General features: G+C 31.9%; 4 protein-coding genes across 6 annotated transcripts; 3 read left to right on the top strand and 1 right to left on the bottom strand.

The window, feature by feature from the left end:
• Positions 1 to 38: 38 nt before the first annotated feature.
• Positions 39 to 3,572, top strand: LOC122530774 (PMS1 protein homolog 1-like). Its single transcript, XM_043658066.1, has 12 exons — positions 39 to 405; positions 506 to 626; positions 707 to 871; positions 926 to 1,200; positions 1,292 to 1,408; positions 1,491 to 1,631; positions 1,700 to 2,160; positions 2,242 to 2,500; positions 2,576 to 2,696; positions 2,785 to 3,100; positions 3,170 to 3,311; positions 3,389 to 3,572. Exons 1-12 carry the CDS (start codon positions 268 to 270, stop codon positions 3,497 to 3,499), a joined length of 2,367 nt encoding a protein of 788 aa, XP_043514001.1. The 5' UTR covers positions 39 to 267; the 3' UTR covers positions 3,500 to 3,572.
• Positions 3,573 to 3,938: 366 nt separating this feature from the next.
• Positions 3,939 to 10,652, top strand: LOC122530778 (casein kinase II subunit alpha). Of its 3 annotated transcripts, none has more exons than XM_043658076.1 (8): positions 3,939 to 4,471; positions 5,543 to 5,774; positions 5,890 to 6,001; positions 6,082 to 6,294; positions 7,001 to 7,195; positions 7,278 to 7,629; positions 7,752 to 7,829; positions 9,364 to 10,652. In XM_043658076.1, exons 2-8 carry the CDS (start codon positions 5,680 to 5,682, stop codon positions 9,717 to 9,719), a joined length of 1,401 nt encoding a protein of 466 aa, XP_043514011.1. In that variant the 5' UTR covers positions 3,939 to 4,471; positions 5,543 to 5,679; the 3' UTR covers positions 9,720 to 10,652. The 3 variants fall into 3 exon arrangements, with proteins under 3 accessions (XP_043514011.1, XP_043514010.1, XP_043514009.1); XM_043658075.1 differs by having other exon boundaries at positions 3,956 to 4,471; positions 7,752 to 7,845; positions 9,364 to 9,510; XM_043658074.1 differs by lacking the exon at positions 9,364 to 10,652 and having other exon boundaries at positions 3,957 to 4,471; positions 5,621 to 5,774; positions 7,752 to 9,140.
• Positions 10,653 to 12,537: 1,885 nt separating this feature from the next.
• Positions 12,538 to 14,730, top strand: LOC122530777 (ubiquitin-like modifier-activating enzyme 5). The gene is made up of 6 exons (XM_043658073.1): positions 12,538 to 13,275; positions 13,413 to 13,548; positions 13,624 to 13,820; positions 13,889 to 14,075; positions 14,148 to 14,484; positions 14,549 to 14,730. Exons 1-6 carry the CDS (start codon positions 13,136 to 13,138, stop codon positions 14,692 to 14,694), a joined length of 1,143 nt encoding a protein of 380 aa, XP_043514008.1. The 5' UTR covers positions 12,538 to 13,135; the 3' UTR covers positions 14,695 to 14,730.
• A 42-nt stretch (positions 14,731 to 14,772) lies between these two features.
• LOC122530781 (actin-related protein 6) lies at positions 14,773 to 16,200 on the bottom strand. The gene is made up of 3 exons (XM_043658078.1): positions 16,105 to 16,200; positions 15,065 to 16,036; positions 14,773 to 14,985 (listed from the first exon to the last, which is right to left on the bottom strand). The coding sequence occupies exons 1-3, from the start codon at positions 16,176 to 16,178 to the stop codon at positions 14,856 to 14,858; spliced, it is 1,176 nt and encodes a 391-aa protein (XP_043514013.1). The 5' UTR covers positions 16,179 to 16,200; the 3' UTR covers positions 14,773 to 14,855.
• Between the last annotated feature and the right edge of the window lie 572 nt (positions 16,201 to 16,772).

Genomic DNA, 16,772 nt, shown 5'->3' with positions numbered 1-16,772 from the left:
GTTGGTTTCGCTCTTTTTAAGATCTGATTGCTTGTGCGTTTTATATTTCGCGCGGTCGGTGAAACGTCGCTGTAATCGTGTTCCTCATTTCTAGATTTTCATATGTTTGTGTCTTTCCCATTCGGTTCGTAGACAATGTTCAAAATAGACGTTCGCGCGTTAATTCCATCCTATTGTGTACGGTGTGATGTATAAACGCATAATATTGAGAGATTTTACGTATCACGAATCTTAATAAATGTCGAATAAATCCGACGTTACGCGAAAATGGTCATTTCAGCCTTAGACAAAGATACCGTAAAACTAATAACTACTACTCAAGTTATAACTTCCGTATCTACTGCTGTAAAAGAATTGATAGAAAATGCATTGGATGCTGGTGCCAAAAATATTGAAATTAACTTGGTACCACATTTATTTTCTTATTCAGAGCACATCTTGCTCTTTGACGATTTGGCAATGTATTTCAAAATTTTAATGTAAAATGTTTTTCTTTCGATATTAGATAGATAATGGGTGTACCTTGATAGAAGTAAAGGATGATGGTTGTGGTATCTCAAAAGTAGATGCTCCTTATATGACTTTATCATCTTATACATCAAAACTAAGTAGTTTCTCCGATTTAGGTACATAATTACAGAATTATAAGAGAAAGCAATTACACAGTTAATATTTAATGTGTTTATGGTCATCCTCTTGTTTATAGATTCTTTAGAAACGTATGGATACAGAGGCGAGGCTTTACATGCACTAAGTTCAGTATCTGACCTTACAATTGTATCAAAAACAGAACAAGATGAAGCAGCCACATCTTATACTATTGATTGTAATGGGCGTATCGTGAATTCAAAACCTTGTCACAGACATACAGGTATTAAATCAACTTTATTTTATTTACAATTTTAAAAAACACATTTTTTTTTAGGAACAACTGTACAAGTTAAGCAATTATTTAAACGAATGCCAGTGAGAAGGCAAATAATTACAAATTCAAAGAAAGTCAATCAGGATATTAGAGCTTTAGAGTCCTTAATAAAAAGTTATGGAATGTGCAAATACTTTGTACGAATAAATTGTAAAGTAAATGATAACATTATATTTGCAAAACCTAATACAAGTAGCCTTGAAGAAGCAGTTACATATATCCTTGGTAAAAAAGTAACATGTAATATGAATTGGATGGATGTTACAGATATGGATGTAATTATATAAAAAATTTTATACATTTTTTATTTAATACTTTGATACATAAAAACTATGTTTACTACTTTAATTTATAATTATGTTTCAGATTAAAATAAAAATGATGGTTCCCTTAAAAGAAACACATGCAGTTGAAGTATTTCAATCCGGAGGACAATATATTTTTGTGAATGACAGACCAATTAAATTTAAAGAATTAGAAAAGGTATACATTATATTTTATCAACAATTAATATTCTTTTTAAATTAAATGATACATTTGTGTAGAAATTAAGAGTCATTTTTAGGTAACGACTAAAATAATTCTAGAGGCAGTGGGACAAGAATCAAGGAAAAAACCAATATTTCTTATATATATTTTAATAAATGCAGCAAGCATAGATGTCAACTTGGAACCAAATAAAACTTGTGTATTTTTTAAAGAACAGGTAGATATATTTGGAAAAATAATCATATATTGTTTTAAGAATTTATGTGGTGTTTATTATCTGCACAGAACATGGTTATAGATATAATAGAAAAACATCTAAATAATTTTTATGGAATACAAACAGAAATACAAGCAAAACATAATTGTGAAAGTTCATTTACTAGTTATCAAGATTATACACAAGAAATAAACGTCAATAATGCTGAAAACAAAGCTCCCGTATGTAAAAAACGGAAAATATGTGTAGAAGAATATTCCGACGAGCCTACTGAACAAAACATAAATATTGATGAAAGTATGACAAATGATTTAAATTCTGCCGCGATTAATAATTCCGAGCATAAGCAACAAGCACAAATTTCTATAAATATGCAAAATTCTTCTGATGAATATGCTGAAAGATGTGAAAAGAAAACGGACGACCTTGACGTTCAATTGCCATCTTTAGATTTAAGTGATTCAGACTCAGAAAAATCACAGAATTTTACATTGATTTATTGCGATAACGATATTTCTTGTAATACGATGTTAGTACAGATTTGAAGTACAGAATAAAAAACAAAAATGTATGTCTTACAATAGTAATTTAAATAATTTTTTTATTATAGTAACAATAATACCGAAAGAACTACTGAAGATACTCCACCGTTCAAATTAACTCCATCGTCTGAAACACTCAGTCAGCTGCCAATAGTAGATTTAGGCGATGATTTCTTACTGCAAGATTTTTGTGATATAGATACAAATGAGAAAGAAAACAAGGTGGAGAATACAAAGTCAGAAACTTTGCACGCAGAGAATAAATTAGATGCGAAAAAGCCAATTACATTAAAAGAATGGAGTAAAGGACACATATTTGGTTTGAAGGTAATTAAATAAAAAATTTAAGAAATTTAAGAATTAAGAAAATCACGTGAATTATATTTGAGGTACTTTTTGCAGGGAGGCACGGATGTAGAACCTTGTAATTACATACAATCGAATGACCAATCACCAAACATCGATACACATACAAATTTATGTCCAGGGTTTCTTAAATTTTCAAAATCTATCAGATCAGAAGGTAAAAGTTTAACATAGATAATCTAATTTATTACGTATGACATGTGGAAAAATGTGCGTATTAAATCTATGTTTTTTATTTTGCTTAGTAGTGGGAAAAGATCCTACTATGACAGCACCGCAAATTGCCCATGTAATGACCAGTCTTTGGAAAAAGTTGTCACCTGAAGAACGGGGATATTACAGAGACCTTGCGCGCGAGGAAAAGGCGTCTGAGTATGAGGAAGATAAACTGGAAGCAAAAACAAAATGTACCATAGATGTTAATAAGAATAAAAATAGACTGCTGAAAGCATTCGAAAAACTGAAGGTGATGAATATGGAGAAGAAGGAAAATTTAGTCATGAGAACTACTGTACCTTGGGATATAAATTTAAAAAAAATTACTGAACAATTTCTAAATGAGTAAGTACCAAAGATCATTGCAAATGCACGACATTGTTATTCAACATTTGATATCATTCAACATTGTAGTTCTTCATGTGAAAATACTAATGCTGTTGTTGGACTATTACGTGCAAACTTATGGATTGTTTGTAAATCTGCGCATATTTGGATTTTAGACGCTAGAAATCTTAGAAAAAAATTACAAGTGTCTGATATGAATGCCGACGAGGTAAATTGGGCAATAATCCATCAAATAAACAATGCTATTCTTTCCTCTGATATAAATAAAAATTCTTTCTGTTATAGGATAAAGCTGAAAATGTAGAGGAACTTCTAAAGCAATGGTTTTCAATAAAAGATGATTTGTCATTATTACATCCTATACATTCTTTAACGCAAATTAGGAGTAGTCTTTAGTTTATGTCGTTGTAATAATTATTTAAATAATAATCCCGTTAAGTTTGAAATAAACGCATTACTTTGTTCTTAATTTTTAAAATTTTTTAATTTTTAAATTTATTCGATTTTAATATTGGCCAGTAATTTATTAACAAACCAAGAATAAATATGATTTATATCCGGTATGGATAAGTTTCAATTTTTAATAATTTAAGAGATTCGATATTAATTTTTATAACTCCCCTTACAGTTCATTTATAAAAATATAACACAATAGCGACAGTTTCAATTATTCAAGTTTAAATTATTCCGAACAAAAAATCACTATAAAAGAAATTATCTGATTGGTCGATACGTGCAAAGTGTATTAAAATATTTCACTAGACACATACTTGAGTTCTCCCGTTCCAATTAAAGTTAAAAATTCTCTCGAATAAAAATGAAAGTTTCTTGATTAAAATAAAGATTTAGCTCGTTATAAAAATAAAGCTCGTTATAAACGATTGCTAAATCCGATGTGATACGATTAGTTATCGTTACAACATTTTTCTCGTCGGTATTTTAGCGAGTATTGGGGACAGATTTTTTATTACTATGCAAAGAAAATACCCGTGAAGTATATCGAAAGATTAACTTTAAATTTGATTTCGCTGTTCTGGCTTGCAATTAGAGTACTAAACGACAATATATTACGAATAATATCTCGAAAGGTTAAGTTGATAATTGAAGGAAGTAATAGTCGTAATAAGGTTTGATTGAAGAGACGGTTGAAGGTTGGAGATTTCAATCTATATATTTGAAGTTTGTGGTGGATTGTTGGCTGCCATCTTGAACCTCGATCGTTTGAGAAGCCGGCCGCCCGCAAAAATCTTCGAGTTTCACGCGTTCGCGCGGCCCCACGTATCTCGTAAGCAGGTTGCGTGGTTTCACGACGAATTTCGAGATCTGTTGCAGTCAATCCGATCAAGATTCGTCTCCGGAATGCTTTAGGTGAGTCGAAAATAAGTTAACATTAATTTCCTGATTGCGATGGCGTGTGATTTATCGTACATGTGTGTTCGTGCCTTGTGCTTGTGCGTGTTCTAATCCCTATCCCGCGATAGTAGATTAATTTTTACATAGATTTTCGCCCTCCGACGAAAATATCAATCTCCCCCCTACGTAAATTGTACTCGCATATATGAAACTGTTCTTTTGCTAAATCGTAACTTCGAACCACAGAAATGAACTGATAGTGTTCCTACGAGTTCACAATCAATAGACTTCTAAAGAATATGCAGTTCATTCGTAGCAATCGGTCAACATGTTTTCAAGTTTATTAATTTCCTTGTGTTAGGACCCGATTTTTTCTTCGGATTAATTTGCTTGCCGCCGTGTAATTATTTTTTGTTGAAAGTTGTTTTGATCCTTCTAACCATATAACTTCTTTTTCTAATTACATTCAGTTAAACGTTACACAGATATTTCCAATACAGACGATGACGGATAATTTATCAATGAATTTGTTAATATTTTGCAACATTTGTACGTAAAAGTAATTACACTAGGTAGTTTGAGCGTCAATAAAGCATTTGTATCTTTCTTTTTTAACGTGCTGTTTCACTTTCACGTTGTAAATATGATTGATTTTTAATTGCTTCAACAGATAATTTTCAGTTCGTCTACCACATTGAAATGCGGTGTAGATGTATTTAAATAAGAGAATTCATTCATCCATATTATTCATCATCACCATTATATGTTCCTTTAAGTTAAGTCAAACAAGAAGTATATAAGAAACAAGTGAGTGTTGTATGTTTAACATTTATAATAAAATATTGCACTGTAATAATGACTTATAAGTGTATATGTTGAAAGTATAAATAAATGTAAATGCAATATTGAATCGTCTTAATAAATACCACTATCATTGATATTTTAATGTCGGTTTATGTACGAATGTAAGTTAATGTTTAGCAAAAGACCACCACACGTTCAAGCATTGATTAACAATTTTTCATATTTCTCTTATTAGCGTGAAGTATGTTTAATCTTAATATGGTTTTTTTTTTAATGACCCAGGTGTATATTTGTCCTCGCGCATTTGTAACTGGGTGAGTGAAGGATATAAATTAACTAGCTTTTGTAATTTTTCGATAGACAACAGTGAAAGAATAGCAATCAGCAAAATAAATAGTAGTAGCGATATATCAGAAAAAATGGCACTACCCAGTAGAGCGCGAGTCTACACAGATGTGAATTCCCACAAATCCAGAGATTATTGGGATTATGAATCTTATGTTGTCGATTGGGGGTAAGTGTACAATAAGAAGTTCTGCATTCTTTATTTACATAAATATATCTATGTTTGTATGTATACATATATTTTTCTTATTTTGTTTAATCATCACAAATTGTTTGTTATGTAGACAACAAGATGATTATCAACTAGTAAGAAAATTAGGCAGAGGAAAATATAGTGAAGTATTTGAAGCCATTAATATTACAAGTAATGAAAAATGTGTTGTAAAAATTTTGAAGGTAAAAGAATATGAATCAAGCTTTGGCAATTAATTGCAACTGTGAAGAAACTTCAAATTTCATGTGATTTTAATGTTTAGCCTGTAAAAAAGAAGAAAATAAAAAGGGAGATTAAAATCTTAGAAAACCTCAAAGGTGGGACCAACATAATTACACTCCAAGCTGTTGTCAAAGATCCTGTATCGAGAACACCGGCACTGATATTTGAACATGTGAACAACACAGATTTCAAGCAATTATACCAGACGCTAACAGACTACGACATAAGATACTACCTCTACGAATTATTAAAAGTGCGTGTATTGTTAAGTGCAATGGAACCAAGTATCAGTCCAATGTGAATCTTCGAGATTATTATTTTGATAGATGTAGGTGCATATTATGGGTTCAAGGAAGAGTTCGAAAATATTTCATTTCTACAAGTTCATTTTTTCTGCTTCCATTATCGTTGTTTTGCTCAGTGCTGGCATTTTTAGATTAATATATATTTGGTACGATTTCTTTTATCGTAAAAAATTGATATCAGATTACTATTAATTGTGTTTTTATCTCTCTCAATTACATGTACTTGAAATTTAAGTACTTGAGCAATTATAAACTTTCTATTCTTTTTTTTTTCTTATGTTTTAGTAATTATTGATTATCTTGTTTATATAATTATTTATTATATTTAGTTGATTTTGCTTGTGAAGTTGGACATAATAGTCTCAAAAATATTTTGTTTCGAAAAGTTTAAAAGTAAATATAATAAGAAAACGTATGATGTAGTAGTTTTCTATATAAAGGTATAGAAACTATTCTTTGTTAAAGTATATAAAAAGAAACATTAGTTTCAGAAATTATTAAAATTTTCGGACTCATGAATGTTTAAGTAAGTAACGTACGTGTGACAGTGTTTGATATCCATTTTGCATCTATAGTTATATAAGATACAACAAAACGATAGAAAGAAGCATTAATGATGTATAAGACGTGGTCGTCTCCTGGTTTTGTCTGTAGGCACTGGATTATTGTCATAGTATGGGAATAATGCATAGGGACGTCAAACCGCACAATGTTATGATAGATCATGAAAATCGAAAGTTACGGTTAATCGATTGGGGTCTAGCAGAGTTTTATCATCCAGGTCAAGAATACAATGTACGAGTAGCATCGCGTTATTTTAAAGGCCCAGAATTACTTGTAGATTATCAGGTTTGTGCGTAATTTATTATATCTTTAATTGTACAGCATAATAATAGTTTGTGGATAACATGTTCCTTCTTCTGCACTGCAGATGTATGATTATTCATTAGATATGTGGTCTCTTGGATGCATGCTCGCAAGTATGATATTCAGGAAAGAACCGTTTTTTCACGGACACGATAATTACGACCAACTAGTGAGAATTGCAAAAGTTCTCGGAACTGAGGAACTATTTGAATACCTTGAAAAGTACCACATTGAATTGGATCCCCGTTTCAATGATATTTTAGGTCGACATTCACGTAAACGCTGGGAGCGTTTTATGCATTCGGAGAATCAGCATTTGGTGTCACACGAAAGCCTTGATTTCCTTGATAAACTTTTACGTTACGATCATTACGAAAGACTTACTGCACGCGAAGCTATGGAACATCCTTATTTTTGTAAGTACTTATGAAGTGTGCTCAAACTTTTTCACTGTAAATTTCTGCAAAATGTAAATGGTATGGTACATACTGAAAGACCGATGATTCCATTTTTATTTCTTATTTCTCATCTATTTTAGATCCAATAGTAAAAGATCAAGGTCGATTAAATATGGTATCATCGTCACCTACTCCCATAACAGGTTCGTTGCCTGTAGGTGAGTAACGGCCCAGGTAATGTCACCACCTCAATTTCCAATTTATAATTATTTAACCATATCATTCACGTATTGTTGAATCAATCATGAGAATGTCGTGAATAATCATTCGCATCACCGAATATGATGCCTATCAATTTGAACATCAATGAAGTTGGTATTGATTCGAATTATACAACTTCTATTTTACGATATTTATAAAAACAAAGAACGAGATCGAATGCCGAGAATATGAACACGTCGTGTTTGTATTGCAATGTACGAATACACGTGGTTCTAGTTGGCATTCAATTGAGTGCATGAAATTAATTGTTGACATCGTCCGGCATTGTAAAATTTAACTAATTCGTAATGACAGACACCGTTCTTGCAAAGTGTTCAAACGTTGAGCGTGGAAACACATTTATGTTGAGACAAATTCTTGTAATATTAAGTAAGTAAGTAATTCATCATAAATCTTTCCCATTACGAATTAGTTAAAATAGAAAACTGTGTTACGCTTTACGCAAAGTCATTCCAGGCATCTAAATAAATAACAGGAGCATGATGTAGCACCGCATTGTGGCCAGAATATAATCATCCGTATTAATACTTCGATTAGAAATTTTAGGTGTGTGGAATGACCAATGCGACTTATAGTCATATTATAAAGAAAACATGTGAAATAAAATAATGTCGGCCGTTAACAACGCAAAACGATCTTCTTTTACAAGTAGTACTGTATTTTATTTTCCACGATGCACTTACATACATTTGGAATTTCAAATTTTTACGACTACCGATTCCTTTTATCTTTTCTTTCTTTCTTTTTTCTTTTTTTTTCTTTTTTTTTCTTCATTTGAAATAAGAAGATCGTTTCCGATGGTCGTGAAATGTGACTAGAGATGCGACTGAACAAATGTTTGATTTGAAATATTTAAACGATTCAAGTCTATGTCGTTTAGTATCGATTGATCCATGATTGGAATAAAATGTATAAAATGCTGACTTTTTTTTATATTGTCGTATCGCAGAATCGGTTATAACGATGCCTCGCCGATTATTACGTGATGGATGCATTTTTTTTTTCCTCGATATTATTAATAGGGAAAAGTCGCACGCACTAGGAAACAGTACCTGGAAGAAAATGTTTGATTCCTCCTTGACAAACGACGAACATTACAAAAGTTATTAATTTATTGGAAGTCGGGTCCGACTAGTTCATACTTAATAGCCTGTAAATAGATTTGGGTAGAGAATAATGGATAATATATATATACCATACAAAAGAACAAACGAGATGTTCAATCGAAATGAATATATATAGTTTTGGAGAAGAGCATGCCAGATACACGTTACTTTCAAAATCTATCTCTAATGTAATGATAACTACTAACAGATGCATATATATTATATGTATGTATACGTTTCCTACGAGTTAGTCGATCGAACGACAACTGGACTTGAATTGCTCAGTCATTTCAAAGCAGACATTTTTTTAGTCAGTATGAGTATATTATGAGGAGCGTGCGAAGAATCAAACATTTTCATTTAGGTATCGATACTTCGCGCAAGGGGCTTAATCCCATCCCTAAGCGTGACTGTGAGCAGCGTTGCGGTTCATGGAATAAACCGACTGAAAAACGTGGTGGGACAAGTTGGAAATGGGACTCAGAAAACGATGAAGTATTCATCACATCCGTTTCATCCTTAACACACGATTCACAACTTTTGATTAGTTATGCGCTAAAATCTGGACCTTCCATTCCACCCAGACGTACAAAATCGGGAAGAAAAGTATTTTGTATGATGGTGGACCACTCCTTATGTAAATGGCAATTATATTTTGACGTGGTGTATAAACTTCTATATTTTAGACATTCCTCGTTTTTCACCCTGGCTATCACTTGAATGAATTTGAGATGTTCAAATGTATCAGAAATATCCATCTTTATTACGCGTGATTGGAATCTTAAGTGGCTCGAACAAGAAATGCAAAATGCGTTTTCAACTCTGCTGTATTTCAAATGATCTAGAAACGGAAGAAAGTTTAGAATATTAAAAATGAAGTCTATGGAAGTACGTGCTCTGTCCATATTGGCCGGTGTGCATGTGCGGTTAATAATTGTACGTTGCTTTTCTGCGTTTCTTTTCTTTTCTAAATTTTTTTTTTTTTTTTTTTTTTTGTAATCTGTCACTTTTGTTGTTTTCTTTTGACGCTGCTACTAATGTCACGGTCGCGGAAAATTTGTAAATGCATCAAGATACGATTAAATCATGTTATGTCACTTGGAAAGATCGTCCGTTATTACATGAGACATCATAACAAAAAAAAAAAAACAAAAAAAAAAAAACCGATGCAAGGATAAATCATATGCACTTGCATCTATAGAGGCGCGTACGACACACACATACACATAGCACATACGTGCTTACACTTAACATGTACCTTAGGCCGCTCGATTTAGTACTTTTAACGATGATAAAAATGTTCGTTTATATCTGATACAATGATAGTTGAATAAAATGTTTGTTATAGCCAAGTACTCTTTGTGCTCTGTGAATACCTGTATGTCCAGTAATAGATATTACCAAGACGTAATATTGATCAAATATTTTTATGATCATGTATCGTCATTTGTATTGAGAACCAGAGAAGGAAAGACAGAGAGGAAGAGAAAGATTTGAAAGAAAAGAAAGAGAATAGAGAGCACCGTTTAAGGTTTTTAGTTTTCATTTTCATTGATCAAAATGAGAATTCACAGGCACCTGAAAACACTTGGCGCCAGCAGAAGCCTACGTACATGAACAAAATATATACACGCCGATAGATGGAAAAAGAAAAAGAAGTATTTGTATTGTACATTGTACGACTGACGCGCTGGTCAGGAACTTAATGTCAATAACATCCAATCGAACAAATTGTTTTGATATACAGCATTACCAATGTGTTTCTTATAAATTGAACATGTAATTATTTATATACAGCCGTAAGCCAGTTTATTGTGTACATTTGAAAAATTTATTTTGAGAGAAAGAGAGAGTGAGAGAGAGAGAGAGAGAGAGAGAGAAAAGGAGAGTAACGTACTTTTTAAAAAAATATATAGGAATAGGACACACTCCACTTGTAAACCATGTCCTTTCGTATTATTTCGAAAGAATTCGTCAGTTCCTACGTATAAATTATGCATAAAATACGGTCAATTCAATATATATAAAATAATTTTACATATACATATATACATGTATGACACATACGTACACACATACAAAATACGTACACGTGTGTGTATGCATGTATGTGTGTGTTTGTGTGTGTGTATAAATATATACATACGTAACGTATTAAAAAAACGCGCATCCAATCAAGCGGAGTGTGAATTTGGATTCGAAAAAAAAGAAAAACGGAGTATACTTTCGAATATTATCGGCTAAAGAATAATATTCGCTTCTTATTCTGATCATTGCGCCGTTTTTGCCTTATCCGTCATGTATTTAAAGATTTTATATGTATATATATGTATATTTTATTTTTCAATAATGCATAAAAATATATATACATATGTACGTAACGCAGATAGGTGAACATATAAGTTGAAAGAAGTACGTATATGTGTGAGATAGATGCTGCGCTATAGATGTTAAAGATGTAAAAAGGGAATATACTTTATGTACGAGTAAAGTATAAATACGTTTTATTTATTCCGCTTGTAATTGTCGTGTCGCTGGAAACGTGGCGAATCTCTAATTTCAAGTCACACATACACACACACATACACACACGCTCACAAGAGGGCAAGAACGGCGCAAATATAATTGTTTGTCCAAATTTAATAACCTTCCCTGTTCATACGTTAAGTTTACGATAATCTAGTTTAGTTTTATAGGAAAAAAAGAAAAAAAAAATGAAAAACTACTGAATATCTACTATTTAAATCTGCAAATGAATTTAAACAAAAAGAAAAAAAAAAAGTAAAGAAATAAACTAACGAACTGTCACTAATGTAATTAATATATTATGCTAAATTTTAACGTTGATATTTTATCTAGCAATCGTCGTTTAACACTATTTTGAGAACAGAATGTATTATTAAACGAACATTACTGGGAGAGAGCCGTTCTTCCGTCATTAATCGTCATATTTATAGGCCAGTTTTAAAAATTCTTTTCCCCTGTTTCGTTGAAGAACGGCTGCGTCCTAATAAAAAGAAAGTGCACCTGATTTTCGAACATACACCAAATGTATATCCGAATTTTATATTCACTCATGATAATGCCAAAGTGATAAAGTGAAATTGTTTACATACTTCCTCGTTTTCTGTTTCTCTCTTCGATTTTTAAATCTTTTTTTTTTTTCCAAATGCGTGGTATTGGAACGCAGACTATTCTAATACGGTTGAGGTATGACAATAAAATTAGCCAAAATGCACGGATCTACTTTGATTTAAATTTGATTATTGATCGTAACAGCATGAAAACAAACAAAAAAAAAAGAAAGATGATCCATCCTGTATTACACGATCGTATGTTTTTTAATGTTTTCTCCGATATTTACTCTTAACATTAGCGATACGATGGCTAAATAAATAATAACGAAAAGTTACGACGTTTTTTTTTTTATGCGGGTACAAAACAATTGTGCATATATGCAGTATAATAACAATATGTATAATTTATAATACGAAATGCTGTAATACTACATAATGCTGTATAAAAATTAATTGAAAAAAAGAAGCAAATACAATTTTGTTTGTATTAAAAAAGAAACAATAAATCTTACAATTATTGAACTTTTTTACTGAAATTAAACAACATTTCAGGCTGGTCTTTCTCATCAAAATGTAATTTTAATTACGCATATGTACGTGCCGTCGTGGTTTTATAAATTTTAACTTGAATCTTTGTAATCAGTCTTCGAATAAATTTAAATTAATTACCGTAACGTGAGAGAAAGAAGGAAAGTATCGTGTGTAAGGAATTCTGCGAAGTTTTTTAATTTGTGATATACGTGCTGTTCTTGAATAAATCAAATAGGTTATGTTTCTAATTATACAATTGTAATAAAACTTGATAAGAATCAATGTGAAATTTCACACTTAAATGTAATTATCAATTTAATAATTATCGTTCAAAATTGAATAAACACATCTGTTTCGTGTATAAAGATTCATTTATTACAGCGCGTATAAGCATACATATGTACATATATGTATATGTAAGCAAGTGCATAATCTGTTAGCTACAAAAAATCGGCGTGTCCTAGTCGGTAGTTGCTGTCTCACATACAGCTGCTTAGGTATTTTTAAAAATTACTTTTAACATTTACGATGGACGAGATTGACGTACTGCGAAAAAAAATCAGTGAGCTTGAAGACAAATTGCTGAAAGAACAGCAGAAAAATGTGTTTACAACAAGAGAGAAAATAGAACATATGTCAAGCGAAGTGACTGATTCAAACCCTTACAGGTAATTTGTATTTGCGTGAAACCTTTCTATTGTATTATAAATATTTCTATTGTATTATAAATATTTTATAATTCAGTTGCTTTCTGATACAAAACTGAAAATAAAATTTCTTAATGCACCCTTTGTTCTTTGACTAGTCGTTTGATGGCCTTAAAACGTATGGGTATAGTAAGTAATTATGAAAAAATAAAAGAGCTGACAGTTGCTGTAGTTGGAATAGGTGGAGTCGGTAGTGTGACTGCCGAAATGTTAACAAGATGTGGAATTGGCAAGGTAACATATGATACATAAAGTCACGAATGAAGAACTTCCCGTTTGTTCCTAAGTAACAAATAACATGGATTTTAGTTGATACTTTTTGACTATGATAAAGTAGAAATGGCAAACATGAATAGACTTTTCTTTCAACCTTATCAAGCTGGCCAAAATAAAGTAGAAGCAGCAGCAACAACATTGCAATACATAAATCCAGATGTAAAAATTGAAACTTATAATTACAACATCACCACAATGGATCACTTTGAACATTTCACGAATGTCATAAGGTATATAAGGATGATTCTTAGATGATAACAATTAACAACGTCTGAGCGATATTAAATTTTATTTTTAGCACAGCAGGTTTAGTCAAAGGTCCAGTAGATTTGGTTCTGAGTTGTGTGGACAATTTTGAAGCACGGATGGCAATTAATACCGCTTGTAATGAACTTAATCAGAAGTGGTTTGAAAGTGGAGTTTCTGAAAATGCAGTTTCTGGTCATATTCAATTTATAATTCCTGGGGAAACAGCTTGCTTCGCGGTGAATAAAAATCAAAATTAAACGATAAGGAAAACATTAAAACTTGAACTGTGAAAATTATTTTATTTTTAGTGTGCTCCCCCATTAGTGGTAGCAGAAAATATAGACGAGAAAACGTTAAAACGGGATGGTGTATGTGCTGCATCTTTGCCGACAACTATGGGAATTGTTGCAGGTTTTTTAGTTCAAAATGCATTGAAATACCTTTTGAACTTTGGCGATGTTACCTATTATTTGGGTTACAACGCTATGCAAGATTTCTTTCCTATAATGACATTAAAACCAAATCCTAACTGTGAAGATAGGTATTGTAGAAAACATCAATTAGATTATGCTTCAAAACCAAAACCAGAACAGAGGGTAGAAGAAGCAGTTGAAGATAAGCCTCTTCACGAAGATAATGAATGGGGTAAGTAATGAAAGATGAAATATTAGTGCAAATTCTCTTAAATTGAACGATTGCGTCATTGCAGGAATTACCCTCGTCGATGAACGAGATCAACAGATTGATGAAAAAGTACATAGTGCTTCGTGGTCAATTGATTCTCAAATCAATCAAATTCCGTCCGAATGTGACACTAGTTTAGAGGAACTAATGGCACAAATGAAATCTATTTAACTTTTATTTCTTTACAATAATAATACCAACATTGTTCGTGCATTCCGTTTATATTTTTCGTACTATTATTTCGTATAAAGGAAAAAGAACATATGTTATAGTATTATATACAATATCGTACACATATGCATGAATTATTCAATGAAACAAATTCATTAAAGTCAAACATCGAAACGTTCGAAACAAAGATTCTGACCCTCTTCCTCATAATCCTCTCTAGTTACTAGAAGATTTGAAAATGCTGGATCTTTCGACAGTGTTTTACCTCCGTGCCATGCGTATGTGATTGGACTGAAAACAACATGCAACAGTAAATCGCATAGATTGAAGTTTCTAGACGTACTAATTAAGAAATTGAATGTTTTATTACTTTTCGGGCAGATGTACGTTTATCCTATATTCTGCAGGTGCCAAGCTTCTAACTTCTTTGTAAATTCTTTCCCGAAATCCAGGAAATTTCGCGTTACCACCAGTGAGAATAATATTGGATAAAAGATGCGGCCACGTTTCTTCGTCGCATGCTTTCAAGCAATCCATAATTGCTTCTGGAATACCCATCTGACGAATACCAACGTCCGAGGGAAAGAACAAAATTTCGGGTATGGCAAATCTTTCGTTGCTCAAACGTAATGTCTGTTGTTCATTAGGAGGTTCTGGATTTTTGAGGAAACCACGTCTCAATGTCGTGTAATCCGGTAAAACGTAATCTTTGACAATGGAGTTATTTTCTAACTTGTTTTTGGCCATTTCCATGTCCTTAAAAAATTCTTGAGAAACAAAACATGAATCCTCCTTCACTTGATTTATTACGTAGGTTTCATCCATCACATGAAGCTGACGATACGATATAATTTCTTTGAGATGGTTTGTTAGAAGTTTCCCACCCACGTCAATACGTCTTATACCTTCTTTAACTTTAGTGTCGTTTACATACGGCACTATGTGTGTAAAACTGTAACCGCTATCAACTACAATACAACACTTTGCATTAGGATTCTCTACCTTATACTGATAACAAGAGAGAGTGGAGCCATTGATTCTCAAAAGGCTTTGACATTCGTACTCTTCGAAAAATATTTCTGTCATAGCTTCTTGAACAGTCGAGAAGTTAAATAGAGGCTCGGTTACAATTAGAGAAAGCTGACTCAAGTTTACCAGGCAACATTCTTTAGAGAATATATAGTCCCAGACAGTCTTCTGAACGTCCCAGTTGACGAGATATCCTTTTTGAAACGGCAGGATATAGAACAGGCCAGATGCATCTCGACATTCTTCGATTTGATTTCCTACAAAAGGTCTCCGCCGTTCGCTCTTTGCTTTCATTATACAATTTGGCACTAATCTAAAACAGAGTTAATTGCTGACAATTGCACACTTTAATTTCATTGTATCGTGATCATTGTTACTTACTTGACATTGTCAGAAGCTAACCCAACTTTTGCGGTATAAGCACCGTTATCAAGAACAAAGGTAGAATTACTCATATTAATAGTGCGATTTTGTAATAAAGTGAAATTCAATTATTTCTTCATTCGTTGTTGTATACACGCAACAGTTAACGCTGTTGAAAAATATAGATTAAACTAAATTTCATTCGCCGGCAAATTTAAAAGTTTCATCATTGACTAACGAGAGAGTAGATATGACACTCGATGCTTTTGTGTCACATTAATGGTGCATTTGTATAATCTGTAATGGTTTAGATGTAGATTAAAAAATGACTTCTATAATTCACGAATCATTCCCAAATGCTGGTACAATCAGTCCATAAAAGTTTCAATAAAATTCTTTGCACTAGTTCTTCATGTGAATAAATCTTTTCTTTTAAAGTAGTCCATAAGTAAAAATCAAATAGCGAAAAAAAATGCGTACCTATTTCATACATACAATATTTGTTTATAACTCTGTAACAGAGCATTTACTGATAACAAATTTTTTTTCTTTTCATATGTAAATCAAGCAATTTGACCGTTTAAATTCAGAATACCCTGTATATACATAATATTATATAAATTATATTGTACAATATTAATATTGAAAATTTCCATAATATACCTACATATGTAACATCTGAATGT

Source organism: Frieseomelitta varia, unplaced genomic scaffold (assembly GCF_011392965.1).
Source record: "Frieseomelitta varia isolate USP_RPSP 00005682 unplaced genomic scaffold, Fvar_1.2 scaffold_353, whole genome shotgun sequence".
NCBI classification, from domain to species: Eukaryota; Metazoa; Arthropoda; class Insecta; order Hymenoptera; family Apidae; genus Frieseomelitta; species Frieseomelitta varia.
The sequence above is the reverse complement of the archived record's forward strand: the minus strand, read 5'-3'. Positions and strand labels throughout refer to the sequence as shown.